At 41.2% G+C, this 18,372-nt stretch overlaps 1 protein-coding gene across 1 annotated transcript in view; it reads right to left on the reverse strand.

Moving 5' to 3' along the window:
* Positions 1-3,106, reverse strand: part of CPB1 (carboxypeptidase B1) — a 41,120-nt gene extending 38,014 nt beyond the window's left edge. Inside the window, exons 1-2 of the mRNA XM_019503536.1 lie at positions 3,036-3,106; positions 2,854-2,929 (exon numbers count right to left, since the gene is read on the reverse strand). Coding sequence (XP_019359081.1) covers positions 2,854-2,929; positions 3,036-3,106 — 147 coding nt within the window. The remainder of the gene's footprint in view (positions 1-2,853; positions 2,930-3,035) is intronic.
* Between the last annotated feature and the right edge of the window lie 15,266 nt (positions 3,107-18,372).

An 18,372-nucleotide genomic window follows, 5' to 3' on the forward strand; every position in this document is an offset into this window, starting at 1 on the left:
GTTTCAGAAGCTCCTGAGAGCAAGTAGCCCTGAGATGCTCACCAGGGTAGCTTTTTATACTGCTGGAGCCAGCAAAGGTGCTGGCCCCAACCTTCAGCTCCTCCTGGCTGCAGATCTGGGAGGAGCTGAGCAGGGTCAGTTTGCTCCAAGTGGCACAACTTACCCTATACCAAAGTGCACGTTCAGGCACATTTGTTGAGGCAAAAAACTCTGGCACAAATTTGTGTTGCTCCTATTTGGGCTGCTCCAAGTGTACATGCAAGTGTGGATACACCCCTTGAAAGTTATTTGCATTCAGATGTCAGTGACACTTTCTCAAAGCATTCAGTTCAGCAAAGCACTCATCATATGCTTACAACTGGGATTGCAAGCAGGCCCTCTTTCCTGTATCCTTTCCAATTTTTCAATATTAACTTTGAAGTATATACACCAGAACAGGATTCAGTATTCCAGTATGATCTCAGTAATGTTATAGACTGAAGCAATACCATCTGTTTGCTTCTATGACCTCCTCTATACATGTAGGTAAAGATGCGATGGGATCCCATAGTCGCACATTAGATCCCATTATGCCTTACTGTCAATGCAGGAGCAGGGGACTGCCACAGGGTGGTCTTGCCACCCTGTGGCTAGAAGATTGCCACAGGGGCACACTCACTCCTTGTATCCCTAAGCCCTTTTCAGTTATCCTACATTTTTGTAATTGTAACATGCATTCTTTGTTCCCATGTCCCTAACTTTTTGTGTAGCTGTATTAAGCCATTTTATTCAAGTAGACCCACTTTACTGAGCTACCTAGGTCAGTATGGATAACTCATTTGTTATTTATCAATCCACTAATTATTTATCAATCCATAATTATTTATCAATCCACTAATTTTGGTGTGGATTTTCAATTTTACTAGTCAGTTTTCTTCAATCTCTAATTTTACTGGTCACAATCGTATATTTCTGTCCAGATAATCAATAAAGGCATTGAATAGCATTGGTCCTACAGTACATTACACTTAGACCCCAGTAGGAAAATTAAAAATTATCGTGTAATTTTTTTGGGATCAGAACTCATGACTCAATCCTGTAATCTCCTTGTAGACAAACCTCTCTCAATTACAGAGAGAATTCTGCCAACAGGGTTGGGAAAGTAGGCCCTGATCCCACTGAATGTGGTGAAAACCCTTCTTACTTCACTGGAGTTCTGCACAGATTTAGGAGTGCCTCTATGCACTGTTGCCTGCAGGCCTAAGGCTTTAGGGTTCATATGCATATCCAGATTTTTAAAAGGCATACATTTTTCTGGGACCTAAATGGACCTATTTGTGTGAATAAGGAAACTTGATCAAAGTAAAGATGTTTCTAAGGCACATTTTTCCCTTGGTATCTAAGCACTGAACAAAATATTATTACCTTGGGGATTATAATAATGTAAACAGGGAGCACTGTCATCTAAATATATTATGATAAATTGATATTCACTCTTTAAGATTTAACTTGCTGTTTCTAACAATAAGAAAAAAAACCTCTTCCATTTTTGTTATTTTATTTATTTATTTAATGCTTTTTCTATTTTGCATGTGCTAGTAACATACCATTCCTTAAATGGATGTTGCTTACAATGCAGTTTCCTTACAGTCTGTAATTTTCTAGTATAGTTTAAAGGTTCCTTTTCTCTCATTTTAAATGATTTAAGAAGAAAGGATTTAGCAAACATAAGACTGTTTCAAAATGATTTGATTCCAATAAAAATATTTTCAAATATACTTCTTTGGTAATACTATTTTTGATGCAAAGCTGATTAAATATCTTGGTCCTTTTTTAGTCAATAATGTCACTTCTTGATGACCAAGTCAATTCTAATTTGATTATGTCCCTTTAGCTATTCCCTCCTTGGATGTAAAGGAAGTTGCAGATGGCGTGTGCATCTACCAGTACTGTATCTGCATGACTCTCTTTGCTAAAACATATTACCAACCGAGTTCTGTTGTCAACTCTATTGAGCTTTCCTTTTGCTTGCTTTTTTTAAAGAGATATTTTATTTTTTTCCTTTAGGAGAGTATCTATAGTACAAAGGAAGTGCTGAGGGGGGTGGGGAAAGGAAGGAGAGGTGGCAGCATACCAACAGTCCTGTTTTCCCATACTGTACCACCCTGTTGTTGCTAACATCTCCTCCACATCTGCACATCATTAAAAATGTCATGTATTCATCCTACAGATAATGGTCTTTTTTCTACCAACAGCTATTTTACAACATCAAAGCTGAAAGGAAATACTGAAAACACATTTGCTGTCTTTACTGTTTTTTCTCATGCCATCATATATCTTCCTTAAGGTCACTAAAAAGCAGGCAGCTCCATTCAGGACAGAAGAAAGCTTTAAAGAAAACTCAGAAAGGAAAATAAGACACAAGACAGAGAAGCCAAGGAAGTTCAAATAGGTAAGAGCCTAGTTTTTTAAGATTGTATCTGAGTGAACAAACTCTGTTTTAACTGTTAAAGTCCGAGTGCTCATTCTGGAATTTTGATGCATTTCACATGAAACTTTATTTGCAAGTATCCTAAACACACTTTACCTTTTGGTTTTATACTTTAGTATCCTAAACACACTTTACCTTTTGGTTTTATACTTTATTATATTTGCAAATATGATTATAGTTTAAAGTCTGTAGTAGAACTTATTTAACACCTGCCTTAGGACTCCTGATAGTTTGACAGCCAAATTCCTACTGAATGGAGTGGAATCAGGATCAAGCTTTTCATTTAGCAGTATGTGATGCAATATTTTTTATTGAAAAAACAACAAAAACCCCCCATTTACTTCTTAGCTTACAATATGTCTCGCCCTATGCAAACTATTTACCTTAATGTTGCTGGTCAAGGTGTTGAGGAATTCTACTTGCTCTTCATTGTGAGGAGTTACACGAAAAACTTTCTCTCTTGGAGGGGAGAAAGAGACATGATTTTAAATAGGCAATTCCACTAAGAGGGTTTTGTGCAGCATGGAAAGGAAGATGTGCAAAATTAAGCAATCTGTATTCTTACCTATCCGAGGGGTGATTATGAAGTTCAGCTGAAGCAGCTGCAAGACCTACAAGAAAAAATACAGCCCACATTTTTTTGAAGTAGGAGGCAAAGGATTGATCTCAACTGTTTTTATAATCTGGGTTGTCCTGGTCTTTTATTATGTAACAAACCATCCCAAAGATTAGCTGACTGATTGTTCTTCTGACCTTGTTTTATTTGCACACTATTTATAATATGTATATTTTCTTGTACACCTGTGGAAACAAGTAAGAGTCTCACGGTTGGCTAAAGCTCAGTTTTAGAGGCTGAAGTCACAGGCTAAGTACAGGCATCTAGAAGACTGCAGGAGAAGCACTCTTAACCTTCGAGCTTTACTCTAGGCACCCCTGTCTAGGTTAGAGGAAGCAGAACACATCTTTACCCTTGCTGGGAAGGGGGGACTTGGAGCCTGCCCAAGCACAGCAGGTGGGGTGAGACTCTTGCATGCCTCCTACCATGCCCTGTAGGCTCCCTGGGCTGCCAAAGACTCCTGAGCAGAGCCAAATGGCTGAGTTGCCCCTGATTGGCTGGCATGGACATCACGCCCACCCACCTGGAGACCCCTTCCCCCCCTCCCCACGCATATACACAGAACCCAGGTGTCCAGGGCACAACTGGGCCATAGACTTCCACAGGGCTGATAAGAATGTTGCCTGCCTCTTGTTTAACACCCCATTCCCTGGGGTGATAGAAAGTAGGCATTATGCCCGATTTTGTTATCAGTGACTTCATTGCCCCGCCAGTCCTTGCTGGAAGTCTGGCCTACCCGCTCCTGCTCTGGCTCATGAGGCCCTGTGGAGGGGCCACTGAACTGCCAGAAGGAGCACTTCAAGTACAGATTAGGCCTAACACCATGAGCACATGAGATGCAGGCATGGGGGAGAGGGCAAGCCCGGCTTTGTGTGTGGTCCTGGTCCCACACTGTGGCAGGTTGTTTGGATCCACAGAGCCCAGGACAACCTGCATGGACTGGGAGCCCTGCCTGGATCAGTAGGGCCTGAGAGCTTAGAGTGCCCATGCCCAGTCATCAGGCCATGGACTCCTCCGCCCATACCCCAGGCTGCCTAGGCACTGTCCTGCTCCCCACCCCTCACCAAGGACACACAACAGGGTGTGGGAAAATGCAGTTCAAGAAAGAGACGTGCCTCATTTTAATCAAATGTTGTCGCTGCCAAACTGTTAGTGTGTTTAATAAACAAAACCTGCGCAATGTTGCCTGCTCTGGAACCACATTCTCAGTTAATATGAGAGAGTGGGGAAAGATGCTGCCTGCACCAGAGGAGGCAGCCGCAGGGGGCTCAACTTGAACTCAAAACCTTGGGATGGCTGTGTGTAAAATTTTTGCCCCTCAGTTTAACTAAAAGTTGCAGCTACAAATATATATTTGTGTGCATACTAAAGAAGAACTGAGGAATGTTGCCTGCTCTGGAACTTGGATCAGAACCCAGGGACTGTCGTTCCCCATGGCGGGACTCAGGCCTGCAGTGGCCTCCCCCCACTCCCCCTTGTTCTCTTTGGGGCCTTGTACCTGTGCCAGTGATCACTGGCAGCTGGGCATAACAAGGTGGCTGGAAGGTGGGCTGAGCCAATGATGGCCCTAGCATCAGGTGTTGGGCAGCCTGGTCCCCTGCTGGACCTGGGCTTGGACCTGGGTTAGTGGCTTCCATGTGCCATAGCTCCTGTTCCAGGACCACCCCCGCTCCCTGCCTGGGTCCCAGCCTCTCCCAATCAAGGTGTGGTGTGGCATATTCTCCCACAGGTGCCATCCAGTGTCCCCCTCTTTTCCTCCTGTGGGACTCTTGGGCCTGTTGCCCTAGGGAGGCTCTGCATGGTGGGGGAGTGGGTGGCAGCCTGCTCCACCACTCCAGCCTGGGAGGGCTTTGGCCTTCCTGCGGTAGGTGGTGCTGATGCCACTCGGGGTGTCATAGGTGGATCTCAAGTGGTCTTTGATTCTGTGCATAGATGATGATGTTTACTGTACAGTAATCAGCTCTAATCTCAAGTAAAGCATCTTGTGTAGATGGGCCCAGTAATATTTAAGGGCAGAATTGGGCCGAAGTTTAGCATTTTCATTCTGAATAATGGATCAGCATATTTATAGAGATGATTTGGAAATGCAGGAGATTGAGAAACCTACAGGTTATTTCAATATGAATGTAGATGATACTCTCCACATATCTTATTGGATCCTTGTCAGACAGTTTTGCAAAACTCCACAGACTCTGTATATAGAACAGCCTGGAAATACTTTTAGAATTGAATATCCCCATATGCAGCAATTCATGCCTAAAAATATGACTCCCATTAATATTTTGCTTAAAGAAAACTCCAGAATTGCACCTAACCTATTTACCTGAGAGCCCTACTTGCTAAAGTACAACGTTTGAACTTAATTTGCAATTAATGACCTAATTTTGTAGCTCTGCATGCTGCTACTCAACCATAATCTTACTTAGCAGCAAATCTGCTAAGCAGGATGACAGCAGGAGTTATTCTGACAGACTGCCAAAATAATAATACAGAGTCTTCAGAAGTTTTAATTGTAAGATGATGAGACCAACAATATTTGATAAAATTGTATGGTCCCACGAACACTGCTAAGACAATAATGCAGAATGATCAAGCCCAGAACTTGCAATGAATAAATGATCACAAGAAGTAATCAAACAAATCGCAGATGTCATCATTCCCTGTTGAGCACCAGGAAGCAGCTCAGAAATAGAGGACTGTCAGATTTCAATGTTTGAATTGACTTTTAAGAAATTCTTTGTGCTTTTTTTTTCATGCAGTTGGAGACTTTTTTTCCCCCAAAACAATCACTAACACAGCATTACTGCTATCAGCTACTGAGCTGCTAAGCTATATGGGATATTATAATTTCTGATGGCACTCTTTTTGGTTTCCATCACAGACTGGGTCAGAAGAAACTGGTCACATGGAATCTCACTGAAGTGCTGCATTTTGTATCCTAGGATTGATGGTTAGATGTCAAATTATCTCATAAACTCACTATAAATATGGTTTTGTTTTTCTAACTGCATTAGATAACTGTTCAATATCTGTATGATAAAGTGGCAGCACAGGGATAAATCAAATAGCAAATTAAATTTGGGTAAGCCATCTGCGCCATTGTTTTATGACTACAAGCCAATAGTACATCAGCCAGGCTTGACTAAGTAAATCCTTACCTTTTCTATGTGGGACAACACACAGAAATTAATATTAGATAACTCAGTTCACAAATATTACCTGAAGTTTTTGAAAGATTCAGGTAGGAGATTTTTTTTAATGAAGAATAAAACATAACCAGCCAAACCCGAATAAAGACACTGTGGAGCATGGTGTTAGTGTTCATAAATCAAGTATAATTGTTTAATAATAATGGTCATCAAACCTGAAAAAAAAGGCTTATTCATCTACAAAGTTTTATTTTTGTCATTACTTCTAATGGATCTTGTAACAATCACACATATTATACTTTTGCTACTTGCAAGAAATATTCCCTGGGTTCAATTTCATGAGCTGTAATAAAAGTTATGTGCTGATAACCAGATGGAATCAGTTTTTCCAGCAATTTCCCTATATCACCTTTCAAAAACAAATATTGTGGTCCTGCACTTTAAAGAAGCATTTTTCTTTTTATCTGTAGGGAAGATAAAAGGAAAAATACATATCAGTGTTACCATTTCACAAGCATCCTTTATCTTATGAAGCCTTTTATCCATTTTTATCAAACTGAGTCCAAAAGTAAGTGTAAGCAAGAGTATGAATAACTTCTGTTTGCTAGGCATTCTCAATTGATATAGATTTCCCAAATCAAATAGATGATTGAGCTATACTTTAAAAAATGTCAGACCTTTTATTACAAAATATTGTGTATCTTGGCTTACAGTCATTATATCCTAAGTTTTTATTAAAGACCAATGAGAAACTCATCAATACCAAAGAGTGTTTTATATGTGTAACAAAATACTGACACATGATACATACCAATGACTTCTGTTTTACTGGTGGGGACCCTCCTGCCTCTCTTAGGGTCATAGGTGCATTTTGGCCAATCTGAATTTTGTAGAGTATTGATACTGAATGCATTTAGAAGTTCTCTGAAGATGCCAAGACCTGCAGAATTTGCTACCAAGCATATGTGCCAAGCTTTCTTTTAACCTCCTGTATGTTTAGATATTACTAATATTACATTCTCTAATTAAATAAAGGCTTTTCCCACCTTAGTTGACTGGGACATACCCAATTATCAAGGTTGGCTGCTTTTGTGGCTGTACCTACATATCCTTTATTTTCCCCTTTGTATACTTAGTTTAATGTGGGAGCAGGGACTGGCTGGTTGAATGAGGGGGAAGTACAGGTGGAGGGTTGTACATTGCGGATGCCTGTACATGGGCGCAGAAGCTGTAATTACAATGTGTCGAAGTAAACTCAATTAATTGAGTCTACTGGAATGTGGAAATTCTTGTGTCTTGTGTCTTGTGTATCAGCATCCCTATTTTAGTTCAAGTGCCCCACCACCATTTTGAAGTGTGGGGCAACTGATACATGAGACACTGTGGCGCTTTAATTAGAGCAGCTCTTCGAGCCACTCAAATTAAACCATCACTCCCTCACACCCACAGCACACGTAAAAGTGGCCTGTGTGTTTTGGGATTGCAGAAAAAAACCTAGGTATTAGAACTATTGTCTGCTTCTATTTCTATTATTTGTGACTAGTGACAAAACCTCTCTGTGCCAGGTTAACTGCACCATGAAAGATGCATACTCTTGGCCTCTCTCATGAAATAATGGGTGTCACATTTGTAACAGCGACTTTGGGCAGGAGGAACAAAGAGGGACCTTACCAGCCTTCCTAGGCATCTCATCTTAGTTACTTCATGAATTTGTTAATCCATTTAACAGATAAATATTATTTAATATTTAGAAAGCAATCTGAGATTCTTGGCTAGAAGGCACTCTATAAACTGAAAGTGTCGCTGTTATTTCACTTCATTACTCCTTTCAAAAGAAGCTGTTAAATACATCTCTGCAATAGTGTTGTCCAGCAACAAAAAGAGTTAATGACTTCTGAAATGTTTGTGTAGACTAGTTTGGTGTCTGTCTGTTATCTGTGTTCCTATTGGATAAAAGAGTCTGGGAATAGTCAAAAGTCAAAATACTGTACTTTGTAGCTGCAAAATTGAATTAAGTTGGGATGATGCTGCAGAGCAGTTACAGAGTAGGAAAGGTGGAGACTGGCTTTTCTGTTGACTATTTCTAGAGTTCCTATGAACGCTTAGTTTGTGTTTTATAGTCTGTACATATGCTACACACGAGTGTAACAGGGTTTCAATATAAACCAATTTACATTTCTGGCCTAGGTATTCTGCAGAAAATCTGGGATTACCTGAAAATTAAAATAGAAACTCCTTTGTGAGTATGATGACTGCAGCTAAAATGTTGTTAATATATACTCAGCATCTGGTACAATTTATTACCACTCACTAGTAACTATCTCAGGTCTTCCGATCTGGAATAAAAATGACATATAAATTATATTTACAACTCTATACTAATCCTACCAAAAGACTTGCAGTTGCCATTTCCAGGCTAATTCAAGGATGCATAGCAGTTGCATCCTTTTGAAAAGCTGTTCTCAAGTGTTGCAATCTGACTCAATCCATCTTTTGGTAGAAGATGATTAATTTCTGAAGAATGGCACATATCTTCTGTATAGTGCCAAAAGTACAAAAAAGCAAACAAGGATTTTAGCAGTAGAGGATCCCACCTCCCTAGGAACTGAACACAACAAACTTAACAGGCTACCATCATACAGGGAAAGAGGCATAGTGCAGGCAACTGGATTTGCATTCCTCCCTTAGGAGGAAAATGGGAACAGACATGCTGCATTCCTGTGGTTTATAGGCCACCAACCAATCCAGATGTCCTCTAGCTAATTTCCTGCTGCTGCAAGGGCCATGGATTCATGGCAGGGTTCACCGACAACTCTAAAATAGAGGAAGTGTAAGTTACTCACCCTCATTTTTATTATGTATATTACAAGAGATCTGTGAGCCCTTAGCTAAAATCAGGGGCTTTGAAAATTCATAGTGAGAGACAGTGCTTGCTCTAAAGCATTTTTAATCCTAACAAAACAAGCTAGGAAAAGGGTTATGGGGAAAACTGAGGCACAGAAAAGAGCAATAATGTGCCAAAGTTCACTTAGTGGGTCATTAGGAAAATCTGGAATTGAACCAAAAGTCTCTTGGCTCTTAAGTCTTTGCTCCATTTGCTGGACATAGCAATTCAGACTAGTGACCCATATAATGTAATATCTTCTCTCCAACAGTGGGCAAAACCAGATGCTTCAGAGGACCCTATTAAAATCCTACAGTAAGCAGATGGGGGATACTCTAACTTTCCTGATCTCTAATATGAATTAATTTAAACCCTGAAGCACATTGTCTCTCTTAGAATTCCCTCAAGTTTGCATAGGCTAAGAGATGAATCACTAATACAATCACCAACCTCCCTACTTAATAGGAGGATTCTGGCAAACTCCATCTTCCCCAGGTGCATATGATATAGATAATGATGCTATCCTGGAGTTGACGAGAAATGTAGGATATATCAGGGTTACTGTGGATGATAATAAAGACATGACAAATACAAGCTGAGAGTTCACTATAAACCATCAAGAAAACCATCAGGAAAGAAAGTAGAGAAAAAGTGGTAAAAGTGGCTCTTTTGATTTCAATGCTGATTCCAGCTGAAACCTCTTTGCCTGGATTCCTGGGTAATTTATTGTTCTGTTTTGCTCTGTGTGTCCACTGGCCTTCATGAATGATGTAAATCATGAGAGTTCTTTGTCTGTGCCTGTTGTCTGTGACTCCTAGAGTTGATAAACTTTAAAGCTTAGTGTGTGGATGGTTACTTTCAACTTTAAACGATTTTGAAATTTGGTGAGTTTTGTTTAGAAGAGAGACAGGCTGGATCAATTAGCTTTAAGGCTGTGGAGAGGATCAGGGTCAGGGAGTCCCCTTGTTAAAAATACCAACAAATTTTAGAACTAAGAGATTCTTCTCAAATTTGTACCTTAAAAAAAATGAGCCAAAGATACCACTGGCATCTGTACCAGGGATGCATTGAAGTCAGTTCTGTTACTGAGGGGCAGGATTCTGAGTTCTGAGCTAGCAGTTTGGCATATTGCATTGTTAAATGTAACAATCAACAAGCAAAACATTTAGGAATCCCCCAGACAATCCAAAAATCCAAACTGATTAATTGTAACAGATCAGGTACACTGGCCATACATTTGTTAATCTAATTACAGTTTGTTCCATTTCAAACAATGTTACTTAATTGATCAAAATTATTGGTAGAACATTTCCCAAAGCTGCTCATTAGGCTAATTACACTATTTGTGAGCAAAAAAAGTAAAGCACTGTTTATTAAAAAAAAAATCATAGCTGCAGGCCACATATCATCAGAATAAGCAGCAGCAGATTATTTTGAATTATTTGATCCTAGAACATCTTGTTCTGGTAGAAGATTCAAATAAGCAAGCCTAAAATTTAGAAGAGCATGCATAGGCAGAGAGAGAAAATGTTATTTGGGGGTCTGAGTAAAACTTAATCTTAAAAAATACACACAGACACAGCCCAGCAGGTCAGTCTGTGAAGGGGAAAGTGTGTGGGGGAGGGAAGGGGCATGGAGGGGGAATCAAGGCCCCCGTAGTGAGGGAGGGAGTGGGGCAGAGGCAGGGCAGGGGCTGGGGTGAGTGGGGCCCCAAGGTTGGGGCAGTCATGGGATGGTGGCACCTGCGGATGGCTCACCCAGGGCGGTGGGGCTCATGCCTGAGGGAAGCACAGGGGGCTTGTGCCCCCTGGATTTGTATGCAGGGCAGAGGCAGGCTGCTGTTGTAGGCTGGGTTCTGCCCCCCACTGCAGCTGCCTCGGGAGCCGCACAATGCCATATGCTTCCTACTGCCAGGAGGACAGGGGATGCGGTGCAGGAGCAGCCAGTGTGTAGCAGGCACATGGTGTCGCGCAACTCCTGAGGCAATGTCAGAGGTGTGCAAAGCTCAACCCCCAGTGACAGCTTGCCTCTGTGACAACTGATGCACAGATCTGGGGTGCACATGCCCCTCATGCTTCCCCTGGGGTGCGTGCAGCAGTGGGAGCCCCCTGCACTCCTGGATGAGTTGACTGTGGCTGTGACCATCCCATGACCATCCTGGCCTGGGGGGCCCCATTCACCCCAGCTCCTACCTCTGCCCCACTCCCTCCCTCACCACAGGGGCCTCAATTTCTTTCCCCCTGCCTTCCCCTTCACAGACTTACCTGCTGGGTGCTGCATCCCTGGCTGCCTCTGCAGGCTGCAGCTGTGTGTCTGTGTGCACTCCTCTCCCACTACTGCAGCCACCTGGAGCCCATGCCCAGGCTTCCCTGCAGTCCTCTGTGCTGCCACCACTGCCCTGCGTTTGGGGAGTCTAAGCCCCGTTAGCCCTGTCTTTCCTCCACCTATGCAGAGAATGTGTATGATTTAGACTTATGTAACAGTTCTTTATGATGCACCACAAGAGAAAAAATAAGAAATCAAGTTCAGTCTATTGAAGTGAGTAGGACTGAATTTAACTCCAGTAGCTCATCCATTCTCCTGGAAAACATCCCTTATTTATTAAAATGATTCAATGAACAAAGCTAGCAGTAAATTTCTCGGCCAAAGGGTAATTTGTTGTTCTTCCTCAGCAGCCAATAAACTGTTATACTTCACCGTAATGGAAGTGAAAACAACAGAAAAATATGCTATGCAAAAATGAAGGCAAGTGACCTAATTCTGACCTGAATTTCCCTTGAGGTTAGTTCCACTGAATTCTATAACATTATACTCATATAACACTTGCATAACACTGGGAACAGGCCTGTATAAAACAATGCAAGTTACAGAACACAATACATCAGCAATAGTTTTAAAATAAATTCTGCGCTCCTTCCACCTGGCAGTAATTTAGGAAACATGGGCCAGGATAGCTGTTCTAAATGTGTGGACCAGACACAACTCTGTTAAACTGGACTAAATCTATACTCATTATACCGACTGTAGCAGAGTGATTTAAAATGTGCGCTGGGGAAACAGAAAACAGAATTTAACTCCATTTGTCTGTCTGTATATAATGTGGTTAGACTTGATTCTTTTTGTTTTGCCTAAAATTTAAAATAATACCATCTTTATTGTCTAGCTTACAAAGTCAGTTTACCAGAAGCTCTCCCTTGCACATCAGCCACCAGCATTGAAGTATCCATCTTTTTTTCCCAGACTGGCTATCAGCTAATGACCCACAATAATTAGGATGATCTTTCAATGTTTTAGCTCTAGTCCTGAGCTGAGCAGCGGATGAAGTTCCATAGGAAAACAAGGAATTTCACAGTTACAAATGAGGGCAGAACTTTGTTTAGTACATATTTGATACTAGATGATGTTTAGTCTACATGTTTAGACTAGATGACAGGTTATGTGTTTAGTATTAGATGATTGGTTAATCTGCAGCAGATTTATATTTTTTTATTGTGAATATGGACCATATTGTGTAGCACTTTAGGTGTCAGATCGATTGTTTAGGTCGTGTACACATGTTCAAAAAACCTGGGAGAATTCTCCTGTTTGTTTTCCTGGTAGAGAAGCTTACCCAGAGAAGCCTGAACAGACATTTGAATGATTAGCCACTGAAGAGCATGGAGCTTGCAGTGCTGATACTGTGCAGCCAGGGGTCCCCTATACACACATCTCAGTATGATGTGCAGGCTCCCTTAGTCTGCCCAGAGACAGGATGGCAGCATGGCACAAGGCAACTCTGATTGCCTAACTCAGACTGCTCAGTCAGCCTTGTATCCCTGCAGAACAATGTGGGATTGTGAAGGGGGCTTGTTTTGCTCACTACTCTTCTGCATCATCAGAGTCCAGGAAATAACACATTGTCCCCCTAGGGTGGGGGTGTGGAGCAAAATACCATGGGATGCTTGAAGACTGTATGGTGGCTTCTTTCTCAGAGGAGAACATGTATAGACATTCACTCTTTCAGGAGAAACTCTTCTGGAAGTCATTTAATGCTGATTGTTCCTGGGTTATTTTTCTTCTTGAGTGTCCATTGTTGCTCTGGGAGAAAAATCCTGACACTGGTGGTTTCTCCTGGGAGAGCAAGAGTCTCTCCAGGAGAAACTGAATATTGGTATGTGGCCATTATCTGATTACCATATATGGCTCCTACTTTATGTGGATCTTTCAAGATACACATTGAAAAAATACTTGGGGCACAGTCACTGTTCTTCATTTGTGGATGGAAAACTTACTTGTATCATCCTGTCAAAGATATGCCATTTCTAGTGCAGAAGATGACAATATGCTAATATTTTTTTGCTAGTGGGGAGCATCTGAGAACACAAACAAGGAATATTTTCATGAAATCCTGGTGTTTCAGAACACTGTATGAAGGATGTAAACAAATATGGATATAAATGAAAGGTTACATATGAACTTTGTATTCTATTGCTATTTTTATACCAATTATAGCTTTTCCCCTATGTCTGCTTTCATCACTTGGGTTTCTGGCTTTTTCATAGTACTTTCCCTGCAAACTTTTAGTTGGAAAAAAACAGCAGATTGTGCAGATCATTATGCACACAGGTACTGTTGTAATAGTTTCCCTACCTGAAGGAGAATGGAGAAATTGTGCTCTACTAAGCTATAGCATCCTTCATTGAAGATGCTGATCTGCTAAGTGTCATCCTTAGACCACTGTTTTGGCTTTGTTTGTTACCAGGGTAGTAGGTTTTTCTGAGCTGTAAGACACAGTTTCTTTCTTGCTGAAATACTGTACATGGAAAGGATAACCTGACTGCTTGCATTGTAGGCACGTGCCAGAATATAATCCATCATCATAGGTGTTGTGATATAAGGAAGGATAGTAGAGACTTGTGAATAGAGGAGAAAATAGTTTAGTGACTACTTTTGAAGGCTAACCTTATTTCATTGTTGTTCAGTTGAAACAGTAGTGTCACTAGGGGTGTGTGAGGGGGACACAAGCCCTGGGCACTGATTAAGGCAGGCACCAGCACTGGGGCTGTGTGGGGGGGGAGGGGGTGCTTTAATCAAAGCAGTCATGCTTCTAGTCCATCAGCTACAGGCTTGGGCCCTGTGGAGAGAGACTAGGAATTCGTCAGTGATGTCAAAGAGGCTGGCAGATAAGTGCTGTGGGGGAAAAAAGTTGGGAGTGCAGGTAGGTGGGAAGGTGTCACCCCCCCACCGCTGCTGAATTAGGGGCTTTATTTTTTCATTCAGTGATATATTTGGCAGAACCTTTGGAGGGGTAGATGTTTTATGTCCTTAGCTGGGAGATACCTTCTATAGCTGAGGACCCTAGAGCTGCCCTGGCCCCACCCTGGTCTTGTTCCTCACTTTGTTGAGCTGCCATGACCCTACAGCTCCCTGCCTTCACCCCCCTGGGTCCTGGACACAACCTAGAATCTCTGGTAAGCCCTTGAGCACTCCCTCTCCCCACAATTTTCCCAAGGGTGACAAATGAGCTTGCTACACCTTTGAATTGAATCTATTCTCTTAAATCTGGGCATTTGGGTCTCCCTCAGCAAGAGCATGGTGAAGATCCTTGGTATGGCTACTTCAAAATTATTATTTTTTGACAGAAAATGCAGCTTGGGTGTCCTCATGCCATGTTCATCCACATGCATCCCTCTTCCCCAGCTTAACTTCCCCCTTCCATAAGCCACAGCTTCCTGTGATGCACTTCAGCAACTCACCAGAACAGGAGACCACAATGCATCATGGAAGACGTAATTGGGCCAGAAATCCTAGTTCATAGGAGGGAAATGGGAGCATGAGATATTTGACTTAAAAAACCCATGAAGAACTGCAGTATCATTTCAGAAATTAAACACTTGCCCTTGAACTCTTCTGCAAGATCAGGTTATCATCAATGTGAAGGAGGGCAGTGGAAGGCGAATTCGGGAACCTTCATCCTCTTGCTTTGTTTCTGCAGTGTGAAAGAAGTTTGTTCTCTTGATTTTGCTCCAATTCTTCTGCAGATCAGGGCCTAGTACCACTATAAGGTAAAATACCACAATGGCCTGTTTCTGCTCCTGTTCCTGAAAGACAGGCTTCCCATATAGGTTTCTGCTGATATATGTTAAACCAAACCTAGCAAGAGGAAGAATAAGGTTTCCATCCATGCCTTTGTGCTCGCTCTTTGCACCAAGGCTGCTACCTCTTAACCTGACCCTCTTTAGGAGCTCAGGACTGGTGCTCCTCTCTAGCACACATCAGCAGGGAATCCCATTTTTCACTGAGCAAGCCATATTGAACAAACCAATTTAGTGTAAATTATACGAGAAAGGCACACTGTAATTTTTATGTATAACAGACATAAAAATAAGCCTCAAGGGGCTTATGTAATTTCAGAATAAGACTTTAAAATCGTATTAAATGTGGTCGTATTTAAGATGCATACAGAGGCCCTTTTTTACTACTTGCTTTACTAGTACTAAGTACTTGATTTAAGCTTGGAAGCGTAGAGTATGGTTTGTCAGGGACATATAGAAAGCACTTAAATAATATACATGTAAAGGAATTTGTTAACAGAAAGTTTGTATGATCTGGATGGTATTTTTTAAGGAAAATGAGGTATCTAGAAACTTTTGAAATGTGTACGACTCTTTGGCAATGGTTTTGGTTAGCAACATTGCTAAGAAAATCTGGTGACCCAAGGGACACTTGTGTCTCCTCTTATCCACCATTATATCTTCTTATACTCTGATTCCCCTTTTGAACTACAAATCTAACTTCCTTTTGAATGTTGGTGGTCCCTCAGGACAGAAGCTTATATTTTATAAAAGGTGGTTTCCACACTGATGTACAGCATTTTCACAACTGTTGTACAAGATGAGAAAGTCTTGGTTGCCTGATTAGTTGCTGTATATATTTGCATCTAGAAGTTTGAGTTAGGATTATGATATTGCCAAATTCAAACATACAGAAATCATGAATCTCACTCCAAAATGCATAGGTAAAAAAACCACTGAGTTCATTTTTATTTGTAGCCTGGCTTTGTCATTCACTACATTAAAACCCATATTTCAAAACCACTGCACAAGAGGATTATTCAGGATGAACATAGTACATCTCATTATAGTGTGCCATGAGACAGGAGGTGAATCTAAAGGGGCTAAATTCTTTCTTCAGCTATGCTGTGCAAGCAGGATGGGATGGGTATAGAAAACCAAAATGTTGGTTAAGGCTTCTGATATACCACAGGAAATGACCATGGGCTTTCATGCAAAATTCCCATCATCATTCTGAGTGATTTCCAATTGCCCAATATGCAGTGACAGATGAAGTGCGTGTAACTAATATTGACATGGGTCCAATACCACCACTGCTGCTACTACTTTAAAGACTTCATAGGGGTAAGAGCTGCAGGATCAGGTCAATATTCTCATTCTCAAGATCAGATTAATTTTAAATAACTAGATAACTAAGTGTTCCAATTATTACATAATCTTGTCTTTTGTGTCAATTTATTTCCTCTTGTGTTTTTCTTGTCCTTCCTTTCACCCTGCTAATTTGTTTTCCCCTTATACTTGTAAACATAAAGTAAAATTTTAGCTCCAGAAAAAAGAAGAAAAAAGTCACAGAGAGAACTATAATGATGCAACTGCTGTGCAGGAGAGAGTGTGATTTAGACTGGGGACTGAGATCCAGGACCCCTGAAGTTAATATCCTTTACTGCTGACTCAGGCCCTGGTCAAATGCCGCCTGAAGTCAATATGAGTATTTCCACTGACTTCAATGGACATTGGATCAAAAGACCCTCCCTGTGTGGCCTTGGAAAACTCAGTTAACAGCTCTGCATTAAAGTTTCTCCTCAGTAAAATGCGGATATTCTACCTGGAAGGACGCTGTGAGGGTTCAATTTTAATATTTGTTTTATTGTTCAAGATGACAGAGCTAAATTCTAGCCATAAGAAAAGCAGCCAACTATGGGAGTCTAGGAAGAATTCCTCTCTTTTAATAAAGTTGAATTTGCTTTGAAGTCTTTTATTTTTTGGTTATTGTGTATTTATAATAACTGAATTCTGGTTCCCTTATCACACAGGCACCTTAGCTGCAGCTGAGCCACCTTAAAGATTTTTTAAAAAATCCACAGAAACTAATATTCAAAATGACATTAATTGTTTTTAATTAAAATAGTATCAATTAAAAGGTGATACTACCTACATCAGGCCTACTGTACAAGTCAACATATTAAGATGCAACTTATACAATGGATAAACATTTCTCTAAGGCAGTGATTCTCAACCATGGTGCCATGACAATCTTCAAAGGGTGTCCCCCTGGGAGAGAAGAGCTAAATACAGGCTCTTCCTTTCTAGCTATTCCCCACACTCACTGCAGTGCAGGTTCCTCCTCACCAGCTGCTCCTCCTCTTTCCTGATCTGTCATCAGGCAGATGTTTTTGGCAACCATCAATCTTGGTGTATACAAAAGAGGTTTATGTGACTATTACACCAAGACCTTCAGAGTGTAGGCCTAGGCAAGAATATGGAGGAGTGGAAGATGCCCTAGACATATCACCCTCTCCCTTTTAGACCAAAGTCCAAAGGCCAGACTGAGTCCAGCTGTTCAGTGCCTTGATGGTTGTAGCTACTGCCAGAGAGCGAAAGACTAGAGCTGCTGCTGACTGTGTAATGCCTCAGTGAGGGCATATTTCTGTCAGGGTGATGCCCATTAGACTTTCTTCAACAAAGGAGTAGCCATAGGCAGTGGGGGTTCAGGTTTTGAGGCACCCTAGGCTTGGCTTTCTTTAGAGGTTGCAACACTAGGGTATTTTATAGGAGCCACCCTGCCATGAGTAGCCCCACCATATTGCTGCCAAGCTCTCCAGTCGGATGCAGACCTAGTCATAACCAAGACCATCATAAATATATTAGTTTCTGAAATGGAGTGCTGTTCTATTCACAAAGTGCCCAGAGTCTACAAAAGTTGGGAATAACTCCCCTACAAATGAATGATAAATGAAAACTCTAAGAAGTAGGCAAGTTTCTTTGAGTAGATGTGAGATCTTTTATTGGACCAACCAAGTAGCTGGAAAAAAGTTCTTACAGGAATGACTTTGGAATAATAAAACAACATGTCCAGTGGTAGGAAGACTAGAGAGAGCAAGATAAATGCAATTTAAGAAAACAGTTAATATGTGGATGGGTGTCAAATATGAGACTCCACCTCCACTCTTTGGTCTTAAGCAGTGAACTCACCTCCTAGT

Source organism: Gavialis gangeticus, unplaced genomic scaffold, assembly GCF_001723915.1.
Source record: "Gavialis gangeticus isolate Ggan-Ray unplaced genomic scaffold, GavGan_comp1, whole genome shotgun sequence".
NCBI classification, from domain to species: domain Eukaryota; kingdom Metazoa; phylum Chordata; order Crocodylia; family Gavialidae; genus Gavialis; species Gavialis gangeticus.